General features: G+C 41.0%; 2 protein-coding genes across 6 annotated transcripts; both read left to right on the top strand.

The window, feature by feature from the left end:
* Positions 1-7,148: 7,148 nt before the first annotated feature.
* On the top strand, positions 7,149-13,589 carry LOC117537710 (killer cell lectin-like receptor subfamily B member 1B allele A). Of its 3 annotated transcripts, none has more exons than XM_034203032.1 (7): positions 7,149-7,350; positions 8,216-8,278; positions 10,837-10,932; positions 11,761-12,099; positions 12,188-12,351; positions 12,488-12,603; positions 12,680-13,589. In XM_034203032.1, the coding sequence occupies exons 1-7, from the start codon at positions 7,278-7,280 to the stop codon at positions 12,822-12,824; spliced, it is 996 nt and encodes a 331-aa protein (XP_034058923.1). In that variant the 5' UTR covers positions 7,149-7,277; the 3' UTR covers positions 12,825-13,589. The 3 variants fall into 3 exon arrangements, with proteins under 3 accessions (XP_034058923.1, XP_034058924.1, XP_034058925.1); XM_034203033.1 differs by having other exon boundaries at positions 11,923-12,099; XM_034203034.1 differs by having other exon boundaries at positions 11,950-12,099.
* An 8,725-nt stretch (positions 13,590-22,314) lies between these two features.
* LOC117537711 (C-type lectin domain family 12 member B-like) lies at positions 22,315-27,656 on the top strand. Of its 3 annotated transcripts, none has more exons than XM_034203036.1 (7): positions 22,315-22,495; positions 23,364-23,426; positions 25,608-25,703; positions 26,690-26,866; positions 26,955-27,118; positions 27,256-27,359; positions 27,436-27,656. In XM_034203036.1, exons 1-7 carry the CDS (start codon positions 22,423-22,425, stop codon positions 27,560-27,562), a joined length of 804 nt encoding a protein of 267 aa, XP_034058927.1. In that variant the 5' UTR covers positions 22,315-22,422; the 3' UTR covers positions 27,563-27,656. The 3 variants fall into 3 exon arrangements, with proteins under 3 accessions (XP_034058927.1, XP_034058928.1, XP_034058926.1); XM_034203037.1 differs by having other exon boundaries at positions 22,322-22,495; positions 26,717-26,866; XM_034203035.1 differs by having other exon boundaries at positions 22,350-22,495; positions 26,531-26,866.

Below are 27,656 nucleotides of genomic sequence, written 5' to 3' on the forward strand. Positions count from 1 at the left end.
TCAAATGACAGTATGCACATTAGCAGTAGTTATCAGACATATTGGATTAGTCCCGCAGCTGCGACATTTCCAGATTAACAGCAAAAGCAACAACACAGATTAAAAGCAAATGTTAAAAGGAGCAAGCTAGCATTTTAATTATAGACCGGCAGACATTAGAAACATAAAGACAAGTAAGTATACAGTAAGTACACATCCATGGTTACAAATAAGTGGCAGCATTTTTTAAGTGAAGTGAAACTATAAAGGTGTTGAAGTTGTATATGTATTATTTTGGACATAACAGTGAATGTTGCGCTACTCGCAGCAGCATATCAAAGAATGCAAGGAGTGTAAATGACATATAGTCGTGTTATTGCATAAAGACATAGTCTGTATGATGTGTGGTTGTCGTAGTGGTTTTAAATGTTGCCTGCTACTGGAAGAAAGGGATATCTTTCATATAGAAATCTGATATGTTGTATCGGCCTTGTAGTCAGTGCCCTCATGATACTGGAGGAGGATAAGCAGGACTCCACCATCTCCATCTAGTGGCAAGTGTCAACACTGCAACAGCCATTTCCAGTATCACACACATCGACAATCATCACAAACTCACCATAAAATACTGAATATGAATGGATCAGAAGACATATGTAATGACCGCTGCAGAAGGTATTAATGGCTTGCTCTAAAGTTGTATTGTTTTATTGCATATAGTGTTTTGCATGTATTTCCTCACTTACTGTTGCTATATAAATTAAAACCAACCAGACTGATTTTAATCTTTTAAATCTAACATATTTGTACACGCTTAAATGCCTTTGAGGAAGGCTTCCTCCACGGCTTGTTTGAATACTACCCTATACTAACACTTCCTCTGATAAAGAGGCAGTGCTCATGCAAGTGACACCACGGCCGTTTGGAAGTTCTGTTTTTCTAAACATACAATTTGCAGTTACTGTCATTGTTTAATCCGAGGCTCGTGTTGCTAAGGAAATACGTGAGTAATCCTTCTGTGGTTTGGCAGTTAGGCAGTTGGGTATTACAAGTATGAGCTTATAAGCCACTTGTATAAGGATGCAAGTTGGCAGCAGCTTTGAAAAACACATTACTGTCAAATATGATTAGCTGTATATAATTACTTTATCCGGAAGATGTTGTTTTTCTAAAGCTTGTTAAGATACACAATTATCCAGGTGTGGGAAAGTACTCAGATCCGTTACTTAAGTACTAATAAGATAAGAGATAAGATGTACTTTATTGAACCCAAATTGGCACATTTTTCAGTGCAGCAGCATACAAAGAAAACAAGGCATTGCACATAGAAATCAAAGAGTAGAAATAAACAATACTGGAAATTAAACATCTCAAAGTAGAATTAAAACGGCATTAAAAAGTAGAGAATATACTGTAGACCGTGAAGATAACACTATTAATGCCACAATCTACACATACTCCATTACAAGTAAAAGTCCTGGTTTTTAATGTTATTTAAGTCAAAGTACAGAAGTATTATCAGCTAAATGTACTCAGGTTTCAAAAGCAAAAGTACTCATTGTGCAGAATGTCTTTTATGAATGTGTTTTATATGATATGGAATATTGTTTTATTCAGTGTTGTTGTAATGTGTCAGTATGGAGTACATTAAAAAGTAGAACATATATATATATATAGTAGTACCAGGAGTCTAGTACTAGCTATTGCACAGCGCCCGGGGAGCAATGGGAGTGAGGGGTGTCCGGTGCCTTGCTCAAGGGCACCACGGCAGGGCAGGAGGTGAACTGGGGCCTCTCCAAGTAGCAGTCCACAGTCCATATTTAGGTCTGGTCGGGGACTTGAACCGGCGACCCTACGGCTCCCAGTCCAAGCTCCTACGGACTGAGCCACTGCCGGACATGTTAACAGGAGTATTTATGTTCAAAGTCACTACAAGTAAAGTAGAACGTAGCAGAAATGCAGACTCAAGTACAAGTACCCCAAAATGATACTTAAGTGCATAACTTGAATACATGTTCTTAGTTACTTACACCACAGCAAGTGTCTTCATTCATACAGCACCTACAGTGAGGAATTTAATATTTCAAGTATACAAATAGTAATACCCAAAAGCAGAGTCCTGCACGGGTCTGATTTTCAAGACCCGCTCCCGCCCCGCACCCGCGACGTGCAATACCGAACCCGCCCCGCTACCCGCACATATTGCCAATTAGTTCCGCAACCCGACCCGACCCGTCGGCACAAGATCCGCAACCCGACCCGAACCCGCATAGCATATGAGCAGTGAAAACGTGCAATTATTAACACACGCAGTTTCATATTTGTCTCAGAAAGCGTGGGATGTTGGTTATTTCCTCCATCTAGGAACCAGAAGCCTCCCAGACGTTGGATTTCGCTCTTGAGGAAGTGTTATTGAAAATGCTGTATTCTCCGCTAGAGAGCTTCACCTCAGCCATTTCGAATGTGGCGCGCACAGCAGCAGATTGATGCGCTGCAGAGGTTATGATTATGCGCGGTCCCGCGGGGGAGAGGTCTGAGGATTTTAAACATTAAACTAATTTATTATTATTTTAATATATTTATTATGCAATACCCGCGACCCGACCCGCATCATCTTTGTTTTACCCAGAACCGAACCCGGAAAAAAGCGTTTGAAAAAATACCACCCGCGAATCACCTTTTTTGCGGGTCACCCGTCGGGTACCCGCGGGTACCCGACCCGATGCAGGACTCTGCCCAAAAGTAAGTTGCCGAAACTGCTTTTAGATACGTTACCTCTTTTCAAGCTGCCTAATTCATGAAGTGACTATCAAAAATAATTTCTGTATCAACTGCGCAAACACAATCCAGTTGCACAATATATTATTGCACAAAACGTGAGAAAGGTCATGGAAGGTCACCAAAAAAAGAAATAAAAACAATGGCTGTGTTGTCGAGACTGGATATGACCTTAGAAATACACATATGACCTTTTGAGCCATATGGTTGCTGGTAAAGGATAAGGTCACCAAAATGTTTTAATAACAATACCATGGAAACCATAAAGTATTGCCCTGTGCGCGGATGGATGACAGCTTGTATTGCATGCTATCCTTTTTATTTAAATAAGATCATTCTATATTTAACTTGTCTTATAGGTTCTAAACTAAAAGTGCACAATACAAATAAGATAACAGCAATAACTTACAAGATATACAAAATGCAGAATACATATGTATATGTAAGCTTAAAATAATTACAAACAAACCAAAACACAAAAAAACAACCGCAACACACACGATTCGATTTGCGATATTTGTTTTTAAGCGACCCAACAGAAGTTTATTGTAAAATGCGGCCATATCTCCGGCTAGGAAGGTTGCATCAACGTGCTCCCGTCTCTAGCGCCCCGCAGCTCGAGCTACGAGTGAAATAACTAAACTTACAGGAAGCTTCCGTTGGGTTGCTTTAAAGTCAAGCTTCAGTTTAAGATTCACCCTGTAATAGAAACACGTGATGGAGCATTACTAACCTGACTCAGATGGTTTCACCAAACCATCTAAAGCTCCTTTGGAAGCCATTTGGAAAGGGCAGGCACTTTCAGAAGCACTTGGCAGGTGATTGGATCAATCTGTCTATCACCTTCTATCATGGGCCACTTCTGATTGGTTAACAATGGCTGGTACATGTGGAGCACAGCACTTCTGATTGGTGTGGATGACTGACACACAAGAAGAACAAACACACACACACACACACACACACACACACACACACACACACACACATACCATGTATACATCATTTCAGGGGACATTACATTGACTTACATGCATTTCCTGGAGACTTATCCTAACCTTAACCATAACCAACACATGCCTAACCCTAATCCTAAACCTAACCAAGTCTTTATCCTAAAATTAATGATTCCCCTCATGGGGACCTCCATTTTGTCCCCATAAGGGAGGCGAGTCCCCACACGTGACTGTGTAAACAGATTTAGGTCCCCACAAGTATAGTAATGCTAGGCCACACACACACACACACACACACACACACACACACACACACACACACACACACACACACACACACACACACACACACACACACACACACACACACACACAGACAGCCAAATACACACTCACACACGCATGCACGCACAGGGTATTTGTTGTGGCTTCCTGAAAGTTCATTTCAATTTGCGAAGAGATCGAACTATTTACATTTGTGGGTTTTGCTGTAAAACAAAACAACAAATCCTCGGCCGTAACAGAAACAAATTCTAAGGACATTCTGTTTTTAGGGTTTATGTATGACATTTAAACTTGTGGGCCCTTCTTTTTTGCTTTTTATTTCATGTTGTTATAATTTTTATGGCCAATTTGATCTTTATTTTCAACTGCCTCTTTCTAGTTAGCTGTGGCTAACCAAACTACAATCCTCCCACGGGTAGCTTAGCTCTACTTCTCACAGTGTGAAGTATTCAGATATGCAACACCAGGTCAGCTTGTTCCTGTGACAAATGAAGCCATTTTCCTGTGAGAGAATTTTCTATCTGTAGTCTGAGTTACTTTGAAAGTTGAGAATATTATCAATGACTGTTTCTAGCTTCACTTCCTGGGAAAGGTTTACTTTCTCTCCCAATAGTTAAAACTAATAAAAGAGAAGCAGAGTCTAGTGTAAAATCCTCCAGATATTTGGATAAAACTCCCAGAAAACTGCAGGTCGGCCCAAAATCTCAGGATCCTGCTTTTAATTAAAGCACACAATGACTCATATCTTACACTGAAATTGAACTTTTTAATTGTATTTTATACCTGTCTTTTTCTATGTTAACTTGTTTTTATTTGTATTTTCTTGGCTAATCGAGTTGACTGCGTTAGCATCGTTAGCAATACCTGTTGATAACAACGCAATATTCTTTTGCACACATATCTTTCACATAACGAAATGGACAAAGAAAGGCTAATAAACATGATATCATTGCAACTTTAACTGCCGACAAAAAGGGGCGGGGTTTCAGTTACATTTTTGACTGGAAAACTGGAACCGTTACTCACATCTAGGACTTGGAAGCTGCCATTAGGCGCTTTCACACCGGAGCACTTTTAACCGTACTTTTCACGTTTAGTTCCGTTAGTGCCTGAAATGTTGCGCTCACACCAAAAAGAGTACTTGGTTCAGAGAACTTTTACTCCCATTTTCAGTGCCTGCTAGAGAGGTGGTACAATCCTCGGGAGAAAAAAGTTCCAATTTCTGATTGGCTGGGCGAATTGCAAACCACGCCCCGTAAAACTCTGAAAAGTTTTTGTGAAGCCGCCATTTTATTTCCTCGCATCAGCATTATTAGCATTAGCATTAGCCCACCATGCGGTAGAGTTTCCGTTAACATTTTTTTCCGCCGGTCAACATGTCCGTTAAAGTTTAAATCTTCTGGACAAAATTAGAAAAGTGCCGGTCAAAGGTCTTTGTTATTTATTGAGCTTTAAAATAAATTGATAATGACTCTATATAACAATATAAGAATGATAAACGGAGCCTCTCTTTTCCTCCCCCTCTTCTGACAGCCCAGCAGCTGATCTCTGAGCAGGAGATGTGGGGAGAGGGAGGCGGGGGGAGAGGGAGGCGGGGCTATTTGATCGTATAGAGGCGGACACACAGAGCCGTTTTTCCCCCTAGAGCGTTCCGTTTGCAGATCTATCCACCTTGGGACCCGTTATTGTTTGCGGGGTCCGTTTCTATCGTTTTGGTACGGCCTTGTGTAAACAAAAGGGCTATACGCAAGAGAAACTATGCGGATACAACCCGTATCGTCCTCGTGTGAACGGGGTCTAAGTGCTGGGCACTAAGTACGGCAAAGTACTTGGTGTGAAAGCAGCTAATGAACCAGGTGTGAAGGTGCTTTGATTGGTGATTTGCTGAAAGCAGTTTCCTACCACTTTATGTTTCCACTCCACTACAATCCAGAGACAAATATTGTACCTTCTACTCATGCTATACTATGAAATATAAAGGTTTTAGCATCAAAAAGTACCACAAGTAATAGTCCCTGTTATTTAGAATGGCCTATTTCACAATCATCTGTATGAAATATGGAATTGTAAACATCCTGAATGCAGGCAACGAGGGTCTAAATAATATTCCAGGTCTTTGCTGTCATATTTTTCTTCATTGTAATATATAGAGAACATGAAGGGAGCTAGAACGTATCCCTGTGGAACGCAGGTATTCAGGATAAGGCATTCGGAGAAAATGTAGTCAGTGCAAACTGTAATCCTTAACTCTCTGAACCCACTGTACAGTATTTAATTTGACCTTCTGTGCATCATTCTATTTTACATGTATAAAGTTAACTTCGTTCCGCATTTTACTTGCACTGTTGGGTCCCTTGCGCCACTCTTTTGCACAATTGTATTTATAGTTCTTCTTGCAGTCTTTGTATGTCTTAAGTATATAGAGGTTGCCTTGTTGGAGGAGTCTGAGACTTCAGATTTCATTGACAGAACTACGCTGTAGCAATTGTGCATATGACAAATTAAAGCCTTTGAATCTTTGAACCCAAGGACAAGAAATAAATCCAATTAAGTACAAATACATATATGTTAGCTCTATCGAAATAAACATGCATTTATTTCGGTTTAAGATCTAATAAGCAAAGTCATGCATACAACTGGTGTGGAGACATGTCCTAGAACAGGAGCAATATGGACATTGCAGAGACTGAACAAGAAAAACATCATGTAAGAGATATCAGTAATACACATACAACTATAAGCACTAAAACTAACCTAAAGTAAAGTGACACACATATTGGACTTTGTATTTAGGACATTTATTTTATGACCATATTTAGTATTGATGAGTGTATGAATAAAGTGTTAGAAAGTGTGTCACTAATTTCGAGACAGAGAAGTGGAGGAATAGTGTCATTAACACTGGGGCCGCCTTCATTTGTTTACCGTGCGTTCAGTTTCCTGATACTGAGCAAACACCTAAAGCTCAAAGTTACTTATCAACAACTCCCCCCCCCTCGTTCTGCATGGGCTGTCTTTCTAATCTTGCCTTTTATGGAAGATTATATTTCCATAAAACGAGAACACACAATGTATTTCTGAGGTCCATGTTCAGTCACGTGAAGCGATGCAAATTAACTTCTCGACCAAAAGCAGAAGTGGTTAGTTTGAAGGCTGAGGGATAGACTTCAACAGAAGAGAGGAAACAACCAGTTCTCCTATTGCGATGTCCAGAGGTTTAATTAGAGCAACACTTCTCCATCTACGAGTCAGAGAGAGCTCAACAGAGCGGCTGTAGTGATGGAGGAGGGAGAGGAGGAGGTGAACTACGCGTCGGTTGTGTTCAAAGCCGGCAACAATCCTCAGCCTGCGGGTAAGTTTAGTTATTTAACAACTTTCACTTCCTGCTGATGATTTTGAAACAGAGCCTCTTTGTTAATATGATCAATGCAATGTTGAATATCAATCCAAAGTAAGTTGCTGTTTTTAATGTCCTGTAATTTAACTGTGAAACCAGAAACATGACAAATCTGCAAATAATTTACCTTTTCTTTTTAGTGAAATTGTTAAAAGGCTGTTTTTGTATTTGTTTAGTGTGGGTGAAGAATAGATGTTTAACTAACCCAGCACATTTGCATTGATGTTTTTCAAAATCACAATGTTGAGTATAAACCTTTCACTACAAATGAACCAAGAAAACGTATCATCGTGCAGCTAGGTTTTAATAATATGAGTTTTCTGGGTTCATCAATGCACATTTTTGGTAGAAATAAGCCTTCTTTGTTCATGTATACTACGTTGAGAAAACACTTTTAAATCTAGAGTAGTTTGAAACCTTTGAACACCTCATCCTATTTCAGTTTAACTTCAATTAATATTTCTTTAACTCATAAAAAGATTCAAACTGATGGTCATTTGTTGGGTATTTTAATTTAGCGTCTCATACTGGAGATATATCATCACGAACACATCTATTTAAAACCAGTGAGGAAATTGCCAAGGGAGATAGTTATCTGTTCAGTTTCCCGTATCATGTTGTTTGACCTTTTTTAATAGCATGACACAATACCTGAAACACAATCATTTTGAAGCTGCCCATTTAAAAACTGCATATTTGCAATAAATCAATCATCGTAAGGCAATTTTTGTGCTTTATCACACAATTAAAGCAGCCTTTAAAAGTCCTTTTAATGTATTCACAAAAAACCTGAGCATGAGCATTTCCTTTGTCCTTCCAGCAAAAAGAGGGGAGGAAACTGTGTACGGTGAGGTGAAGGCGCAGAACGAAACAAAGAACGAGGGTAAGTTGTATTAAAAAAAACATTCAGGTGTTATTGCAACTGGGAGTACTACTGCGTGGGACGCAGTGGTCTGTGCATCTGATCATCAGATCAAGGGGGGTGCTGGGGAACTCCAGTTCGAAACCCGCTCCTGCCGCCACTGCGTCAGGCCGTTGTGTCCTTGGGCAAGGCACTTCACCCGGATTTGCTCCTGTGGGTAATGTCCACAGTACATGTATGATACCAATGTGTACTTGTAAAAGCACCTCGATGACTTCGAGGCGTGAAGATGGACGGTGTGGCGCAGTGCGCAGTGCGCTGTGCAATGATCATCAGATCAAGGGGTGAAACCCGCCGCTGCTGCGTCTGTAAAGCCGTTGTGTCCTTGGGAAAGACACTTCACCTGAACTTGCTCCTGTGGGTATTGTCCACAGTGACCATTGCATGTATGATACGTGTAATGTGTATTTGTAAAGCGCTTTGAGCATCTGGAAAAGCGCTATAATAAATGTAAGGAATTATTATTTACTGCTACCACTGCCACCACTACTCTACATTACATTACATGTCACTTGTTAGACGCTTTTATCCAAAGTGACTAACATACTCAATACTGTGGACAATCCCCACAGGAGCACTTTGGGTTGAAGTGTCTCAGGGACACAACGACATGCTGACTGCAGCGGGGTTTGAACCTGTGACCCCCTGATCACCAACGCACAACCCACTATACCACACGCCTCCCATTGACTTTACCATTATAACTATCATTAAAAGGGAACAAGTTCACAAGAACTGTTCTAAAGTTTATATCTGTAGTGCTTTGTCAGTAACCCTAGCACTCTAACAAAGCCGTAACATATTGGGAGTGTGCAGTGTGACCAATGTCAACGTCTTGCAGACGGGGCATCCTGGTCTTATGAAAAAATGATCGTCCCAAGTACAAAAGCTGTCTTATCCCCCGTTTGTTTTTGACATATCAAAAAATAAGTTTCTAATCAAAATATGCACAAATCTTTAATGTCAAATCATTGTTGACTTGTTTCCAAACCAAGACCTTTTACCAGTGTATTCTGGTCCTTTTGTAAAAGTACTGATACCATGTGGTAACATTATCCTTTACAAGTAGAAGTACAGCATTGAAAATGTTACTTGAGTAAAAGTAAGTAAGTATACAAAGCAAACTGTACTTGAAGTAATCAATGTACACGACACAGAAAAGTTCGAAATTAAAGAAAAAACACCCAAAAAACAGTTCTAATAAAAATAAAATAAACTTAAATGTGTACAGATGCCAATTAAGTTTCTTATCTAGTTTTTCAGATCCTCCATCTGTTCATATGTATAACAACACATTATATACTTGAAATAATAATGCATCTGAATTATTAACTTACTACAAATGTAGTGCAGTAAGATATATGTCCGACAGTGGCTCAGTCAGTACTTGGACTGTGAGCCGTAGGGTTGCCGGTTCAAGTCCCCGACCAGACCTAAATATGGAGTGTGGACTGTTAAACGTATCCATTACAAGTAGAAGTACAGCATTGAAAATATTACTTGAGTAAAAGTAAGTAATTATAAAAACACAGAAAGGTTTCAAATTAAATAAAAAACACCCACCAATAGTGTTCTATTTAAATAAAAATAAATATGTGCAGATGCCGATTAAGTGTCTTTATAATCTAGTTTTTCAGATTGTCCATCTGTTCATATTTATAACAACACATTATATTTTTTTAATAATAATGCATCTGAATTATTAACTTACTATAAATGTAGTGGAGTTAGATTTATGATACCTTTGAATTGTAGTTGAGTTAAATCATACAGTGGCATGAAAAGAAAATACTCAAGTAAAGTAAAGTACCTCAAATTTGCACTTAAGTACAGTTTGATTAAATGTATTCAGTAACATTCTACCACTGCCTTTTACTGAACTTTATCAAGTGGTTTTGTTGCTTTTTACGGGGGTTTATCTGCAACGTTATTAACGTGTTAAAAACTGTGAATGAATCTGTGACTAAATATGAGGTTCGTTTTTAGGAAATCTCTTGGGAAACGTTATTTTGAGATTGAACTTTTATGTTGTGCTGCAATAATGTTACAGTGACTAATACTCAAGACCTACGGTAACTCTCACTGGAACACTTTTAGCAAAGTACATAAAGCAGTTTCTCAAAACACAACTCTTTAAGTCGGCCCTTTAACAACAGTCAGGTGCCTGTTTAAATATGTGAACAATCTTTCGCTGTCCATATCACTCCTTTTGTTCATTTAGGCCATTTCTCATACAATGTAAGTGATAGGGGACCAAATGCACTCCTTTGTTCTGAACTGTATTCCAAAGTTTGACTGAATAATATAAGGTTCAAGCATCTGAGTTAGTCAAATCAACTTGGTATCCTTTCCTGTCTTTTACCTTTTACTCTCATAAAAAAAAAAGATCCATCTGCATTTACCATACTGTATACTGTCCTTGTTGAAAAGTGACACAATATCTGTACTAAGGAGACTGTAACTTTGAAAGGTACCAATCTTCATCTGGAAAGTTAATGTGATTAATTTGTGTTGTTTAGACTCAGCAGGACGTCGGCGCTTTCAGCACTTGGCTTGTTGTTTGGGGATTCTCTGTGTCATTCTGCTGGGTGGCATCATCGGAGTCTGCGTCTACCGTAAGTACACAAAACAGGAAGTACATTATCTCACACTTAGACATGAGACAATCTGTAAAGAATAGTAGCAGCTGTTTGATCTGTTTACACCATTTGATATCAATCATGTACATGCCACAGTATGACAGTTTAGAAAGTATTATTATGAGCGTCTTCCTCTTACAGAGTCGTGCAATGATGACGCATCTTTGTAGGCCAACATGGAGGTAGCATCCATTCATGTATTGTGCTTGTTTTCCCAAAGCAACATTATCAATCAAGAAGCCGTTCATGTGGATGAATACATTAATTAGTTTGAGACTTTCCTATACTGTACATACCTGCAGCTCCATTAGTGGGAAATACAGACAAGCATGCATACAAATAATTAAAAGATGAGTCAAGTCATATTCTATATTTCTCTTGTTCTTAACAAATCACATGATCAGACCCAAACGACAATGAAAGTCTATCTAATGTCAATCTATTAACACATGTCATGTGTCTTTCATGTTACTGAGCCTCTGTGAAGTTCTGAGTTCATCCCACTCTCTCTACCCACCAGCGCTTGCTATTTCACAAAATGTGTGGCTTGAAGACTTCTCCATTTCACTCCTCTCTTAGTAATGTTCACTTCAAACCACAGTGACGAGCAGTTTCAGGCAATGTGAAATATAAATGGGTCTGAGGATTGGAGAAGTCAGAACACTTTGAGACTGACTGAGACATTTTTAGTTTGAGTCTAAAGACCGGAAAACCTAAAGTGAGACTGACAGGATAACGTTTTCCTAAAGAGGCAAATTGACAAACATGATCACCTTGATTAAGAGGCTAATTTTCATTTTGCAGTTGCTACATTAATTCATGAGAGTGGTCCGAACGAGTTAAAAGAAAACTCATCTCTACGGGCAAACAACACAAAACTCAGCTTAGAAAATGCAAACTTGACGAGGGACAACAAGAATCTGGAGGACCAGTTGGACAACCTGACACAAGCCTATAATGTCTCAGAGAGAAACGTCAAAGACCTTTCTGCAGGAGTCCAGGAGCTGACAACAAAAAACAAGGAGCTGGAGAACCAGAAGAAGAACTTGAAACAGAAAATACAAAACCTGACAACAAACTGGAATGAGCTCAGCATCAGTCGAGCTCAGTGGAGCATCGATTCCTACTGCTTAGGAAACGCCGGTATGTTCAGATCCTATATATTAGGTCATCATTACAATATGTTCAAAAGGCAGGCATGTTGTTGATTGTTTGGACTCTGTTGTTTCAGATGATAAGTGTAAAGCTTGTCAGAAGGGCTGGTTACTCACTGAGCCCAGCTGCTATGCGTATAATGACGCTCAGCCTGCTAAACAAAAAACCTGGGAAGAAGCTCAAGGAGACTGCAGAGGAAGGAATTCAGATTTGGCTGTTGCACATGATTCAGAGGAAAAGGTAAACCCATTAATATGACGCACTTAGAAAGTAATTGTGTTTTGTGTAGGTTTGAACACACTTTGGGTCTTTAGGTCAGTATGTGTTTATTTACTTATACGGTGTAAATACCTGATTTCTGTTTCTCTGTTGTCAGATTGTCATCATCAATAAATACAGCCCAGGTAGTTCAGGAACTAACGGATTCTGGATTGGTCTGAGAGTTGAAGATGGGAAATGGAAGTGGGTGGATGGAAGTGATCTGACTGATAGGTAAGAGATTCATTACTAAACACTTTGAATAATAAAATCTATCAGACTTCATCTAAACATCATGTTCTCTCCTCAGCTCCTTTAATGCAGAGGCTGCTGACGGTCGCTGTGCAATCTCTGTCCGGAGCAGAAACACATGGGTATCAGTGAGCTGTGAAGAGAAACAACAATGGATCTGCCAGAAGAAGGCTCTCTCTGTTTCAACAAAGCAGTCATACTAAGAAAGTTACTGGAAACTCTTTGAGAAACAGATGAATTACTTGTGAATAAAAACTAATTCCAAAAAAAAACAGGTTATAAAACATTAATTCCAGAAACGTTTCTCAAACTGGATAAAAACAATAAAACACAAAAGTTAACTCATAATGTGGATTATTTTAAAATCGATGTGCTTTCAGTTTGACTTAATTTCTATGGAGCTTGCTAAATTAATGCAAATATGTATTTCTTTAACATGTGATGGTGTTTTTATTAGATATGGATGGTTAAAATAGTTAAACTGTTTAGTGTGAATAATGTTATTCTATTGTGTTAGAGATGCAACGCTTCAACTCTGCAGATTATTGCAAAGACTATGGACCATGTTATTGTATTGCTTCTACCGGCCAGCAGAGGGCGCTGCATCACTTGATCTCAATACAAAGTTCCAGAGTCTGTTAAATAACTATGTTTCAGGATTCAAAGGTTTATCGTCATGACATTTAGAAACTACGGTGTGATTATGTAATGTATAAAACATGTGATCTCAGGTTCCTTAACAGTGCAATTAACAAGACATAAGAAATACATATAAAAAACAACTATACAAATAGAAATAGTGCAAGCTCAGGTGTTTAATAGTCTGATGGCCAGTGGGATGAAACTGTCCCTGATGCTATTCTGATGACGCACAGTTTATGGATGATTTGTATCTATCTGTATTTGTGTCTATGAGCAATGTCTTGTTTCACTCTGTTGTCACCAGTGAATAAATGTGCTGCCACACATTGTTGTTTTTGTGTTTCTCTTGAAAACATCAGTGCTTTAATCAAGTCTGGAGAAACAATCTGATTCATGGTGCGACCATTTGGATGAGAATAAGAAAGAAGGAGATCAGACCTCAATATCCAGTCACTCTGTCAACATCAGCACCAGCAGAGTTTCAGAGAGGGACAGGAAGTGGAGGTGAATCGGATGAAAAACTGAATAACGAAATTGAGTAAGAAGCTGTCGATGTATCAACACCTCTTATGAAAAAAACTATTTGTTTATTTAAAATAAATGAGATTTTAGTTTGTCTAATGGTTTTTAGTTTCAGCAGAAAGATATTTGTTTTTTTATTTTAAAGAAAATGTCAGCGAGAGAACCGAACAATTCTCTGTGTGGTCTTTAGTTCTGCTTTAGATTCATATCTGTGTCTGGAACAGTACTCGTACATTAAGACTTAACACATTTTGTATCTATGTAGAAGTGCGTTGTTGACTTCTGCTTCTGATCCCTTACATAACTGCAACTGTTTTTAAATATCGATTTAATCCCAAAATCCATCTTTCAGTGTTTCAATGGTTCCTCGTGGATGCTCAACATGCTGGGAGTAAAACAGCACTCAAATATAAATCAAGTGTTTATCTTTCAGAGGAAATTGAAGAAGAAGAAGATGACTCTGTTAATGCCTCAAAAGGCATTAACATAGTCACCATTTTTAATGAAAAATAAGATAGAAGGAGATCAGGCCTCAATATTCAGTCACTCTGTCAACATCAGCACCAGCAGAGTTTCAGAGAGGGACAGGAAGTGGAATTGAATCGAATGAAAAACTGCAAAAACTAAGGTGACAAACGCTGATCGACAGCCACACATTGGGGTTGTGGGATTGGTGTCGAGGTCTCTGAGGAAGCATCATATTGGGTATTTTATCTTTATCAAATGAAGCTCCAGTCTTTTTTCTGGTTTTACATTAAAGTCAAAATATTGTGTTTCTGACCATCAAACAAGCCATGTTCTTATGACAAAAACTAACAATGTGTCTATTTTCAAATAAATCTAATTTTAGTTTGTCTAATGGTTTTTAGTTTCAGCAGAAAGATATATGTTTGTTATTTTAAAGACAAAAGTCAGCGTGAGAACCGAACAATTCTCTGTGTGTGGTTTTTAGTTCTGCTTTAGATTAATATCTGTGTCTGGAACATTACTCATACATTAAAGCTTACCCTAACCCAATTTAGAGACAATGGACGTCCACTCTCGGGAGACGTCTGACAGTGGTGCGGTTACCCAAAGTGACCGACCTAATTTTACCTCTATTTAGAGGCAATGGACGTCCACTCTCAGGAGAGAGACCTCCAGCATGTGTCCCTGAAATGGGGACTCTGTTTATTTCACACATCCAGGACAGAGACTGGGGAAATCACCTTTCTGTGGCCCCTCCAAGACCCCCAAAGGACGGACTACAGACCTCCAGCATGTCTCCCTTATTTCACACCTCCAGGAGAGAGACCAGCAATGGCACCTCTATGTGGCCCGTCACAGAGCCCCAAAGGACGGACTAATGACCTCCAGCATGTTTCCCTCACATGCGCACTTCCATAACCTTGCACACCGTGAGTCCCCGGGCCCCCGGACTTAAGCACTCCCCCGCGGACTAAACCCAGATGTTCACACCCTCCAGAACCTCATGCCCCTGGTAATCTTAAAGGGGGGGTGGATTTTGCGGTGCTTTACCGTCCGCCCATCGGCATCCATATTCGTCCTTCTTCACAGCAACACCACCTGTGGAGGATGTTCTCATGTCTCTGGTAACACTTAAATGTGGTGGATTTTGTTGTGCTTTTCTGTCAGCCCATCAGCATCCATATTCGGCCTTCTTCACAGCACCACCACCCCCCCTTCTGTGGAGGATATTCTCATGCTCCTGGTAACCCTTTAAATAGTTTGATACTACCAGGGCTCATCACTGCACTTTACAAGCCAGAAATAATGTTTGAATGGTCGGGAAAGTGTTTTTAAACGTCTGGAAGAGAGTTTTAGCCTGTCATTTTGCCCGATATAATTTAACATTGAACCTCTCCTGGAAATGCGCATTTCCAGGAGAGGTTCAATGTTAAATGATGGTCATGTTTGCGTACACACCCGGACGGTGGCCATACAGGAGGCTCCAATGGAGGGTTAGATAGCCATATAGCAGGTACTGGGTGATTGATGTCTTTCTTTTTGGTGTCTATATACGCCGGGATCCGGAGTCATGGATGATCCTGCGCTCCTCTGTCCTGGATCGCGAGCCCTGGATCTTGAGTCGTGGCTGTGGTCCTGGATCATAGGTCCTGGATGGATATCCTTGTGGATTCATCTTCCTATTATACACACATGCATTTCCAAACATTTGGACTACCTATGTTGCAAATGTATTATCTTTTCAATTTACACACGGCATCTATTGCACGTCTGTCCGTCCTGGGAGAGGGATCCCTCCTCTGTTGCTCTCCCTGAGGTTTCTCCCATTTTTCCCTTTAAACTGTGGGTTTTCTTCGGAAGTTTTTCCTTGTACGATGTGAGGGTCTAAGGACAGAGGGTGTCGTATTGTCATACTGATATTTTGTACAAACTGTAAAGTCCACTGAGACAAATGTAACATTTGTGATATTGGGCTATATAAATAAACATTGATTGATTGATTGATTGATTGATTGATGTCAGATTGCTAGCCATCAGGTCAAGGAGATCAGGGATGCGCTTCTCAGCGGCCGCCATGGCGGCGAGAAGCTCCGCCTGGCTCGGCAGACGATCCAGCTTGTTCCTCTTCACCTTAAACTGGTGGACAGTGACAGACTTTTTCAAGTCGTTCATGTTGGCTGTCACCTCTCTGATGATGTGGGTCATATCAGACTGGGTGAGCCTGCACCCCCGGAGCTTTGACTCAGACAAGTACCTCAGGAAATGGTTCACATTCTTCAGGAACAACAGCGATGTTGTGACTGCCCGGCCCGACTTTGCAATATACTCGCTCCAGCCACGGACCCTCTCCGTGTATTTTAGGAACAGCCAATCTGACAGCCGGTTAACACCATGGGCCATGAATACGAGGAAGTTCTTTATCCGGCTGACCTTGGACAGACAATTTTCTTTCCGTTTTACTGTCGGTGCGACACCCTCACAATGATCCCTGTATGTCTGAATGTACGTCTCCATGACAGTCTTGACCGGGGTCTTGAGAGGGGTATTGCTGCCGGAGGCTTCTGGGGACCGCATGACAGTCTTGACCGGGGTCTTGAGAGGGGTCTCACTACCGGAGGCTTCTGGGGACCGCATGAGAGTCTTGACCGGGGTCTTGAGAGGGGTCTCACTACCGGAGGCTTCTGGGGACCGCATGATAGTCTTGACCGGGGTCTTGAGAGGGGTCTCACTACCGGAGGCTTCTGGGGACCGCATGACAGTCTTGACCGGGGTCTTGAGAGGGGTATTGCTGCCCGAGGCTGATGGGGACCGCATGACAGTCTTGACCGGGGTCTTGAGAGGGGTCTCACTACCGGAGGCTTCAGTGCACCACATGACAGTCTTGACCAGGGTCTTGAGAGGGGTATTGCTGCCGGAGGCTACTGTGTTTATGCCGGAGGTACTTGAGATTGCCAGGCCCTTAAATCGTATACATTCTTCCTCTTCCTCAAGCACAGCAGTGGCACTCTGCTTCCTGGGTTTTAGCGCATTTTTCAGCCTGGAGCGCAGGGTCTTCACCTCATCAATGAGGGCATCCTTCTGAGCCCTTAATGCCACATTTTCCAGCATCACCTGCCTGCAGTCCTCTTCGTCACACTCGGTATGTGGGGAGAAGGGTGGAGGGTGCACCGGGTATTCCTCCTCATTGTCTATATCCAATGATGTAGCCATTCCAATGATGGGATTAGTCTCTCGGAGGTCATGGAGCAACTGCAGGGCCACACACTATGCTTCACCCTTGCCATGACCTGATGTGCCTCATCTCGGGAGAACTCAGGGTGGTCATGAGTTACATGACAGTCTCTTCCCAGCATACGAACACCCTGTGATGGGACAGGGTTTGGTCCGAACATTTATTCTGCCACTGGCCATTTTCAGAATGATGCCTCTTTCCTCCAAGTTCCGCACTGCATGTTTGTGCTTAAAGAGCCTGTGACAGCCTCCCAACAACTGTTGTGCAATGAAATATTGGGCTACTAGTAATCTCGAACCGTCAGTTTAAAAAAGAAAAAGCGATACCGTTCCGTTAAATATCAATCATTTCGAACATCGCGGGGAAATTCCTTCGACTCATTTTGAAGTTTTGGGGGAAGCCGGAAGTGACGTCAATGCGGGAACGCTTCACTGTGCGGCGAGAGAGCCAAACACGGACAAAGTGTGTTGTGCGTAGAAAGGGTGAATTACTGAGTTTAGGCACGTTAATAACGTTTTAATGAAGTTGACTACAGTATATTCATATTTGTCAGTGCTTTCATATCAATTCGGCGAACATAAACATAAATGATCGTGGTGAAGATGATGATTACATTAGGATTAAAAATCGGTAGTGAGAGCTACTGAATTTCCTCCCGTAGGATGTGATATAAAAACAAATCGATTATTTTTGTAGTTGTAAACTCAAGTGGATGAAACTACATGTATTAGTGCTTTCATGTCAATTCGGCGAACATATGATAGATTAAATGATCGTGAGAATGATGATTAAAAATCGTTTGTTTGTGCCGGTCTGCATTTCCTGATGAGTAAACAAACCGATGCTTTTTGTAGTTGTACACCAACATGGATCCAACATTGTGGTTTTTTTACCACAATGTTGGGGAAATTAATGGATAAAATGCACGGATTATTATTATTATTATTCCCACTCCGATCGGGACACTAGGTCCACCGTTTCCCCGCAGCGAGGCTCCCCCCGTTGACAGTTTACGTGGGCTGGGTGCAGTGGCGGACTGGCCATCGGGACGAATCCCGATGGACCGGTACCCAAGTGGGCCGGTCGGATAAGTCACTAGCACATCCCCCATAGGCGGCGCGTGAGGCTCAGGTTTGGGAAGGCTAAATCACTTTTTTTACCTGACGCTGCCCGCCTCCGGCGTCTATAGAAAAGAGATCAACTCAGTGTGCGGAGTTTAAATCTCTCAAGTCATATTACAGGATAAAGGAAATACAGTTTAAACTGCCGTATGCAGAGAAGACGCCGACGTGTCGCACTTATCATTCATATTACATCATCAATCAGATCATCGATCATATAATATCATAATATATCATATATTTCCTTATCTGAGTCAGCTTCTCCAGCCGTATCTGGCCGTGCAACACTCACAGTGTCACATACTGTATGCAGAAGTATTATTTTAAGCAACACATTATGTTGACGAAACACTCGAGTCAAATGTAATTAAAGTCAGATCCACTCGTGTTTTAGACGTGAACGCGCTCTCAGCTGGTGAGAGAAACCCTGGCTTGATTTACCGAGTTGATAACCAGCGTCGTAGGACCGCTTAGCGAGATCTCGTTTGTTAGTTTGTTGTTGTTAGTTTGTTTGTTACTCAAACATATCCAGGGTATGTTGAACTGGCTTCGTAGTACAGGGCACAGGTGGCTAGCAGCGCTAATGTCAAAGACACAGACATTATACATTATATTTGGATTTTACCAGGATTTTATCAGGTCGAGAGTCCCAGATGATTTTTAGTCCCAGTCCACCACTGGCTACATGACCGTATTATCGCCCATATTGACGCACCTCATTCCTAAACTTCTAATAGATTCAACATAAACCGATCCTTCAGCCTCATATGAGCTCTCAGACACGTTCAAAATTAAACTGTCATCGCTGTCTGAGCTTGCTGCTGTGTGCGCCATCGTGCGTTTGCATGCAGATGCTGGGATCCTGAACCGTGCAGCTGGAGCGCTGCGCCCGCAATGACGTCACACATCATTTGGCGGGACTTGAAGAATCCCCGAGAAGATCCAGAAAATGGTCAACATTGAAGGGCAGATTAATGGTTATCAAAGTACAAATATCCAAAATCAGTTCAGTAACGGTTTTCAAGGGGACAATATTTACTCAAATTGATGGGTTTGGATGATGGGGGAAACTCGTGTCACAGGCTCATTAAGGTGCTTGTTCAAAGCCAGATAGAAGAGTCTTCACACCGGGCATTCGGATGACATCCTTACTAAAACAGACACAGTGAATTGTATTTAAATTATTTTCTGTTTCTCTGTTTATATGCGTTAGTGTAACCGATGATTGCAACAATGGGTCCGATGCTTCAATGCCTGGTACACGGACCAAGGGAGGACTTGGGTTACCACCGGGTTAAATGGTCCCACCTCCGCACCAACGCAGGGCTGGTGATGGCAACATTTGGTCCGATGCATCAATTCATGGTGCCCCGACCATGAGAGGGTTTGGGGTGCCCCGGAACCAGGCAGTACTCCAGCAGGAAACACGTGTTATGGTCAAAGGAGGAAAGAGTGATATAACCGGGGTAAAGCAAAGAAAGTGTCCGACAATAGTGACTTGTGAGGCGGCCAGAGAGTCTGTCATCTCTCGGTCCTATCCCAGAACTGGGTCAAATTGACCAAAATGTAAAATAAATAAGTTTCAATTCATCCATGGAAAAGGGCTGAAAATGAAAAAAAGTATCTGAAAATAGTGCCTCATAACCCGGGTAGAGTCCCCTGACAACTCTCCTCACATTCCTCCAGAGTCGGAAAAAGTCTGACTTAACTTTTCGGAGAACCAGAGAAAAGGGGTGAAAATGGAAACAAAGTATCCGAAAATAGTGTCCCATAAGGCGGGTAGAGTCCCCTGACAACTCTCCTCACATTCCTCCAGTCAGAAAAACTCTAAGTTAACTTTTGGGAGAACCATAGAAAAGGGGTGAAAATGGAAAAAAGTATCCGAAAATAGTGTCTCATAGAGTTCCCTGACAACTCCCAGAGACCAGTTCAAAAACTTAAAGTTTGGTAAGAACCATGCTGGGGGGTCTCCATGCAACAATTGTATCCGAGCCAGAGGACAGATGGAGCGGACACATTCCTCCATGAACTGACACAGCCGTTTTTTTTCTGAGTCCTCTTAAAAACCGGGTTTCCGATTTCGTGCAGATGGTAGCTTGAAAATGATGAATGCATTTTTTTGACGGAGGAGGGGAGGCCTCAATTCCCCTCTCCGTTGTAAAATGCAACGGGGGAGTGGGAACGTGTCCGTGGCTTCGGCCGGAAGCGCCGAAGACTTGAGCTTTTTTGAGCCCCTCCTCCGTTGGCACTCAGTCGTTTTTTCGAGAATTTTTTTAAACTTCATTTTTGAATATTTTAAGATATAATTTACCGTTTTCTTTACTTTTTTCATCTTTCCACGGGTGGGGGCACCTATGAGCTCCCAACTTCGGCCTGCAACCTCCAGGAATTGTGGGCTAAGCTCCATAAACTGACAAAGTCACCCAGAAATGTCACTTTTATAGCCCAAAAATATATAATACAAATACATTTAAATAGTAAAAGGTACAATTGTGATCCGAATTACCCGGAATTTGATTTATATTACCCCATGATAGTGAATAAAAATCATTTTCATGGAAAAAAGTGTTAAAACGCCTGATTAATATGTTCGTAATGCTGGCAGCAGGTTCACTGCTGTTAGCAGGGTCTCACACTCACAGAGATCCAGGGTGATGCACAAGGCTCTTCTACCCAGCAATAAGGATTTGAAAGCTGGGGGAAAGTGCTGTGAATAGAGGGAGAGAGCAGCCAGAGAGAAGCGGGGTGTGAGACTCACAGAGCGCACCCAGAGAGATCCTTGCAGCGCATGGCTCTTGCACTCAGACTGCACCCAGAGAACAGACTGCTTCACAGCACTTTACAAGCCAGGAAAAGTGATTGAATCCTGGGTATACATGTTTTAAATAGTCGGATACCTCCAGGGCGCATCACCGCATTTTACAAGCCAGGGAAGGTGCCTGAATCCTGGATAAACATTGTTTAATTGTTTAAGTGTTTTTAAATGTGTGAAACAGTGTTTTGTCACTTTCAAAACTCTCCCGTCATTGACCGGAGAAATTGGGTCGATGTTGTATTCAATCTGACCATTAATATTCCAGTGAGACGAAGTACGTACAATGACCGGAGTGATCCCATGTTCATTTTGTCCCAAAACCGGAGCATTCCCTCACCCATTCTGTGTAGAAATACATTGTTGATTTTTGCTTCTGAAATTATGCATAACTGCAACTTCTTTTGTGAAGGTGTTTGTGTCGATGTATTGCTTCAAACCTGTGAACCCGTTCTCAAGTGTCTATTTTAACCATGTAACCACAGAAAGGCACACAAAGCCCAAAACCTTCCTCTCTCTGTAACTGTAGTTACCTCTATCTTTACTGAAATACCAATCTGACTGCAGAAACACTAAACTTCCCCATGTCACTCATTTACTAAGTAAAGTTGACCTAAAACTACAGTGAAATTCGGTTTTAGGCGAAGTCCTCAGTAGGAACTAAAGGTCTGGGGTCGGAGAATTGGAAAACTAAAAAAAAAAGACATTTTTGGCTCCAGTCTTTTTTTGGGGTATTTCTTGAAACCTGAAGAGAGACGGACAAGAAACATCTTCCAAAAGAGGCACATTGACAAAAAACAAGAACACACTATTTATGACTATGGTCGATGTTCAGTCACGTGAAGCGATGCAAATGAACTTCTTGACCAAAAGCAGAAGTGGTTAGTTTGAAGGCTGAGAGATAGACTTCAACAGAAGAGAGGAAACAACCAGTTATCCTACTTCGATGTCCAGAGACTTCTCTGTCTACGAGTCAGAGAGGGCTCAACAGAGCGGCTGTAGTAATGGCGGAGGAAGAGGAGGAGGTGAACTACGCTTCGGTTGTGTTCAAAGCCGGCAACAATCCTCCACCTGCGGGTACGTTTAGTTATTTAACAACTTTCACTTCCTGCAGATGATTTTGAAACAGAGCCTCTTTGTTAATATGTTCAATGCAATGTTGAATATCAATCCAAAGTAAGTTGCTGTTTTTAATGTCCTGTAATTTAACTGTGAAACCAGAAACGTGAAAAATCTGCAAATAATTTTCCTTTTCTTTTTAGTGAAATTGTTAAAAGGCTGTTTTTGTATTTGTTTAGTGTGGGTGAAGATTAGATTTTCAACTAACCCAGCACATTTGCATTGATGTTTTTCAAATTCACAATGTTGAGTATAAACTTTTCACTACAAATGAACCAAGAAAACGTATCCTCGTGCATCTAGGTTTTAATAATATGAGTTTTCTTGGTTCATCAATGCACATTTTTGGTAGAAATTTTTGTTCATGTGTACTACGTTGAGAAAACACTTTTAAATCTAGAGTAGTTTGAAACCTTTGAACGCCTCATCCTATTTCAGTTTAACTTCAATTAATATTTCTTTAACTCTTAAAAAGATTCAAACTGATGGTCATTTGTTGGGTATTTTAATTTAGCGTCTCACTGGAGATATATCATCACGAACACATCTATTTAAAACCAGTGAGGAAATTGCGAAGTGAGATAATTATCTGTTGAATTTCCCGTATCATATCGTTTCCATTTTTAAACGGCGTGATACAATACCTGAAGACAATCTCATCATTTTGAATTTGCCCATTTTATTGCACTTTGAGGGAAAACTGTGAATTTTTGCATCATTCTAAGGCAATTTTTCTGCTATATCAAACACTTAAAGCAGCCTTTAAAAGTGCTTCTCATTTATTCTCTAAAAACCCTGAGCATGTGCATTTCCTTTGACCTTTCAGCAAAAAGAGGGGAGGAAACTGTGTACGGTGAGCTGAAGGTGCAGAACGAAACAAAGAACGAGGGTAAGTTGTATTAAAAAAAAGCATTCAGGTGTTACTGCAACTGGGAGTACTACTGCTACCACTGCTACCACTACTTTACCATAACTATCATTAAAAGGGAACAAGTTCACAAGAACTGTTCTAAAGTTTATATCTGTAGTGCTTTGTCAGTAACCCTAGCACTCTAACAAAGCCGTAACATATTGGGAGTGTGCAGTGTGACAAATGTTAACGTCTTGCAGACGGGGCATTCTGGTCTTATTAAAAAATGATGGTGGAAAGCTGCATTGTCTTTTCTCCCGTTTGTTTTTGACATATCAAAAATAAGGTTATAATCAGAGTATGCACCAGTCTTTAGGAGTATTGGTAATGTACTTTATTGGTAATAATACCAGCGCATAGGGATACCAGCACAGCAGTATCAGCCGGATGATGTGCAGGCGAACGAACCAGAGGTCAGCGGGCAGAAGGTGAGTCAGGGCCGGGCAGAGGGTCAGAGAGCAGGCGAGGCAAGATAGTCCAAGGACAGGGATCAGGCAGGTCAGGGACCGGGTAGAGGGTCAGACAGCAGGTGAGGCGGTCGAACGTAGGTAAAGGCAGGGTCAGGGATCAGGGATCAGGCAGAGCAGGCAGGTCGGGGACCGGGTAGGCAATCTGGTAACAAACGTGTGAAAGACTAGCATGAAGGCAAAGTCGATCTGGCAACGGGTGTGTGTCGGGTGAGGGTTTAAATACTGGCAGAAAAGCTAATGGAAGCAGAAGAGAAAGAGAGTGAGCAAAAACGTGGGTGTGGTTAACAGGTGAGACAGGTGAATGGAAAACTACTGGTGAAAGATGGAGCAGACTGTGACAAAAGTAAGTATAAACAGCAAACTGTACTTAAAGTAATCAATGTACACGACACAGAAAAGTTCGAAATTAAAGAAAAAACACCCAAAAAACGGTTCTAATTAAAGAAAATAAACTTAAATGTGTGCAGATGCCAATTAAGTTTCTTTAATATCTAGTTTTTCAGTTGTTCATATTTATAACAACACATTATATTTTTGGAATAATAATGCATCTGAATTATTAACTTACTATAAATGTAGTGCAGTAAGATATATGTCCGGCAGGGCTCAGTCAGTACTTGGACTGTGAGCCGTAGGGTTGCCGGTTCAAGTCCCCGACCAGACCTAAATATGGAGTGTGGACTGTTACTTGGAGAGGTCCCAGTTCACCTCCTGCCCTGCCGTGGTGCCCTTGAGCAAGGCACCGGCCATCCCCCTTCCCCCCTCACTCCCATTGCTCCCCGGGCGCTGTGCAATAGCTGCCCACTGCTCCTAGTGCTAGACTCCTGGTACTAGGATGGGTTAAAAGCAGAGAACACATGTCACTGAGTGCTCTGCATGTGTGACCATTGAAGAGGGGTTCATCCCTCCCATTCTATTCTATTCGATATGATACCTTTGAATTGTAGTTGAGTTAAATCATACAGTGGCATGAAAAGAAAATACTCAAGTAAAGTAGAGTACCTCAAATTTGCACTTAAGTACAGTTTGATTAAATGTATTCAGTAACATTCTACCACTGCCTTTTACTGAACTTTATCAAGTGGTTTTGTTGCTTTTTACGGGGGTTTATCCGCAACGTTATTAACGTGTTAAAAACTGTGAATGACTCGTTTTTAGGAAATCTCTTCCGAACGGTTATTTAGAGATTGAACGTTTGTGTTGTGCTGCAATACTGTTACAGTGACTAATACTCAAGACCTACGGTAACTCTCACTGGAACACTTTTAGCAAAGTACATGAAGCAGTTTCTCTAAACACAACTCTTTAAGTCGGCCCTTTAACAACAGTCAGGTGCCTGTTTAAATATGTGAACAATCTTTCGCTGTCCATATCACTCCTTTTGTTCATTTAGGCCATTTCTCATACAATGTAAGTGATAGGGGACCAAATGCACTCCTTTGTTCTGAACTGTATTCCAAAGTTTGACTGAATAATATAAGGTTCAAGCATCTGAGTTAGTCAAATCAACTTGGTATCCTTTCCTGTCTTTTACCTTTTACTCTCATAAAAAAGAAGATCCATCTGCATTTACCATACTGTATATTGTCCTTGTTGAAAAGTGACACAATATCTGTACTAAGGAGACTGTAACTTTGAAAGGTACCACTCTTCATCTGGAAAGTTAATGTGATTAATTTGTGTTGTTTAGACTCAGCAGGACGTCGGCGCTTTCAGCACTTGGCTTGTTGTTTGGGGATTCTCTGTGTCATTCTGCTGGGTGGCATCATCGGAGTCTGCGTCTACCGTAAGTACACAAAACAGGAAGTACATTATCTCACACTTAGACATGAGACAAACCGTAAAGAATAGTAGCAGCCGTTTTACCTGTTTACACCATTTGATATCAGTCATGTCCATGCCACAGTATGACAGTTTAGAAAATATTATTATGAGCGTCTTCCTCTTACAGAGTGGTGCAATGATGACGCATCTTTGTAGGCCAACATGGAGGTAGCATCCATTAATGTATTGTGCTTGTTTTCCCAAAGCAACATTATCAATCAAGAAGCCGTTCATGTGGATGAATACATTAATTAGTTTGAGACTTTCCTATACTGTACATACCTGCAGCTCCATTAGTGGGAAATACAGACAAGCATGCATACAAATAATTAAAAGATGAGTCAAGTCATATTCTATATTTCTCTTGTTCTTAACAAATCACATGATCAGACCCAAACGACAATGAAAGTCTATCTAATGTCAATCTATTAACACATGTCATGTGTCTTTCATGTTACTGAGCCTCTCTGAAGTTCTGAGTTCATCCCACTCTCTCTACCCACCAGCGCTTGCTATTTCACAAAATGTGTGGCTTGAAGACTTCCCCATTCCACTCCTCTCTTAGTAATGTTGACTTCAAACCACAGTGACAAGCAGTTCCAGGCAATGTGAAATATTAATGGGTCTGAGGATTGGAGAAGTCAGAACACTTTGAGACGGACTGAGACATTTTTAGTCTGAGTCTAAAGACCGGAAAACCTAAAGTGAGACTGACAGGATAACGTTTCCTAAAGAGGCAAATTGACAAACATGATCACCTTGATTAAGAGGCTAATTTTCATTTTGCAGTTACATTAATTCATGAGAGTGGTCCGAACGAGTTAAAAGAAAACTCATCTCTACGGGCAAACAACACAAAACTCAGCTTAGAAAATGCAAACTTGACGAGGGACAACAAGAATCTGGAGGACCAGTTGGGCAACCTGACACAAGCCTATAATGTCTCAGAGAGAAACGTCAAAGACCTTTCTGCAGAAGTCCAGGAGCTGACAACACAAAACAAGGAGCTGGAGAACCAGAAGAAGAACTTGAAACAGAAAATACAAAACCTGACAACAAACTGGAATGAGCTCAGCATCAGTCGAGCTCAGTGGAACATCGATTCCTACTGCTTAGGAAACACCGGTATGTTCAGATCCTCTATATTAGGTCACAATAACAATATGTTCAAAAGGCAGGCATGTTGTTTATTGTTTGGACTCTGTTGTTTCAGATAATAAGTGTCAACCTTGTCAGAAGGGTTGGACACTCACTGAGCCCAGCTGCTATGCGTATAATGACGCTGAGCCTGCTAATCAAAAAACCTGGGAAGAAGCTCAAGAAGACTGCAGAGGAAAGAATTCAGATTTGGCTGTTGCACATAATTCAGAGGAAAAGGTAAACCCATTAATATGATGCAATTAGAAAGTAATTGTGTTTTGTGTTGGTTTGAACACACTTTGGGTCTTTAGGTCAGTATGTGTTTATTACAGTTTAATGTTTAAATATCTGACAACTCTCTCTCTGTCTTCCAGGAAGCAATCAAGAAAAACAGCTTTGGATCTAATGGATTCTGGATTGGTCTGAGAGTTGAAGATGGGAAATGGAAGTGGGTGGATGGAAGTGATCTGACTGAAAGGCAAGAGACACGTTACTAAACACTTTGAATACTAAAATGTATCAGCCTTTATCTAAACATCATGTTCTCTCCTCAGCTCCTGGATAGATCCTCCTGCTGACGGTCGCTGTGCATTGATTTTCAAGGGCAGAAACACATGGTCATCAGTGAGCTGTGGTGAGAAACATCAATGGATCTGCCAGAAGAAGGCTCTCTCTGTTTAAACAAAGCAGTCATACTAAGAAGGTTACTGGAAACTCTTTGAGAAACAGATGAATTACTTGTGAATAAAAACTAATTCCAAACAAAAATATAAAA

This window comes from Gymnodraco acuticeps, unplaced genomic scaffold (genome assembly GCF_902827175.1).
Source record: "Gymnodraco acuticeps unplaced genomic scaffold, fGymAcu1.1, whole genome shotgun sequence".
In the NCBI taxonomy this organism is placed as follows: Eukaryota; Metazoa; Chordata; class Actinopteri; order Perciformes; family Bathydraconidae; genus Gymnodraco; species Gymnodraco acuticeps.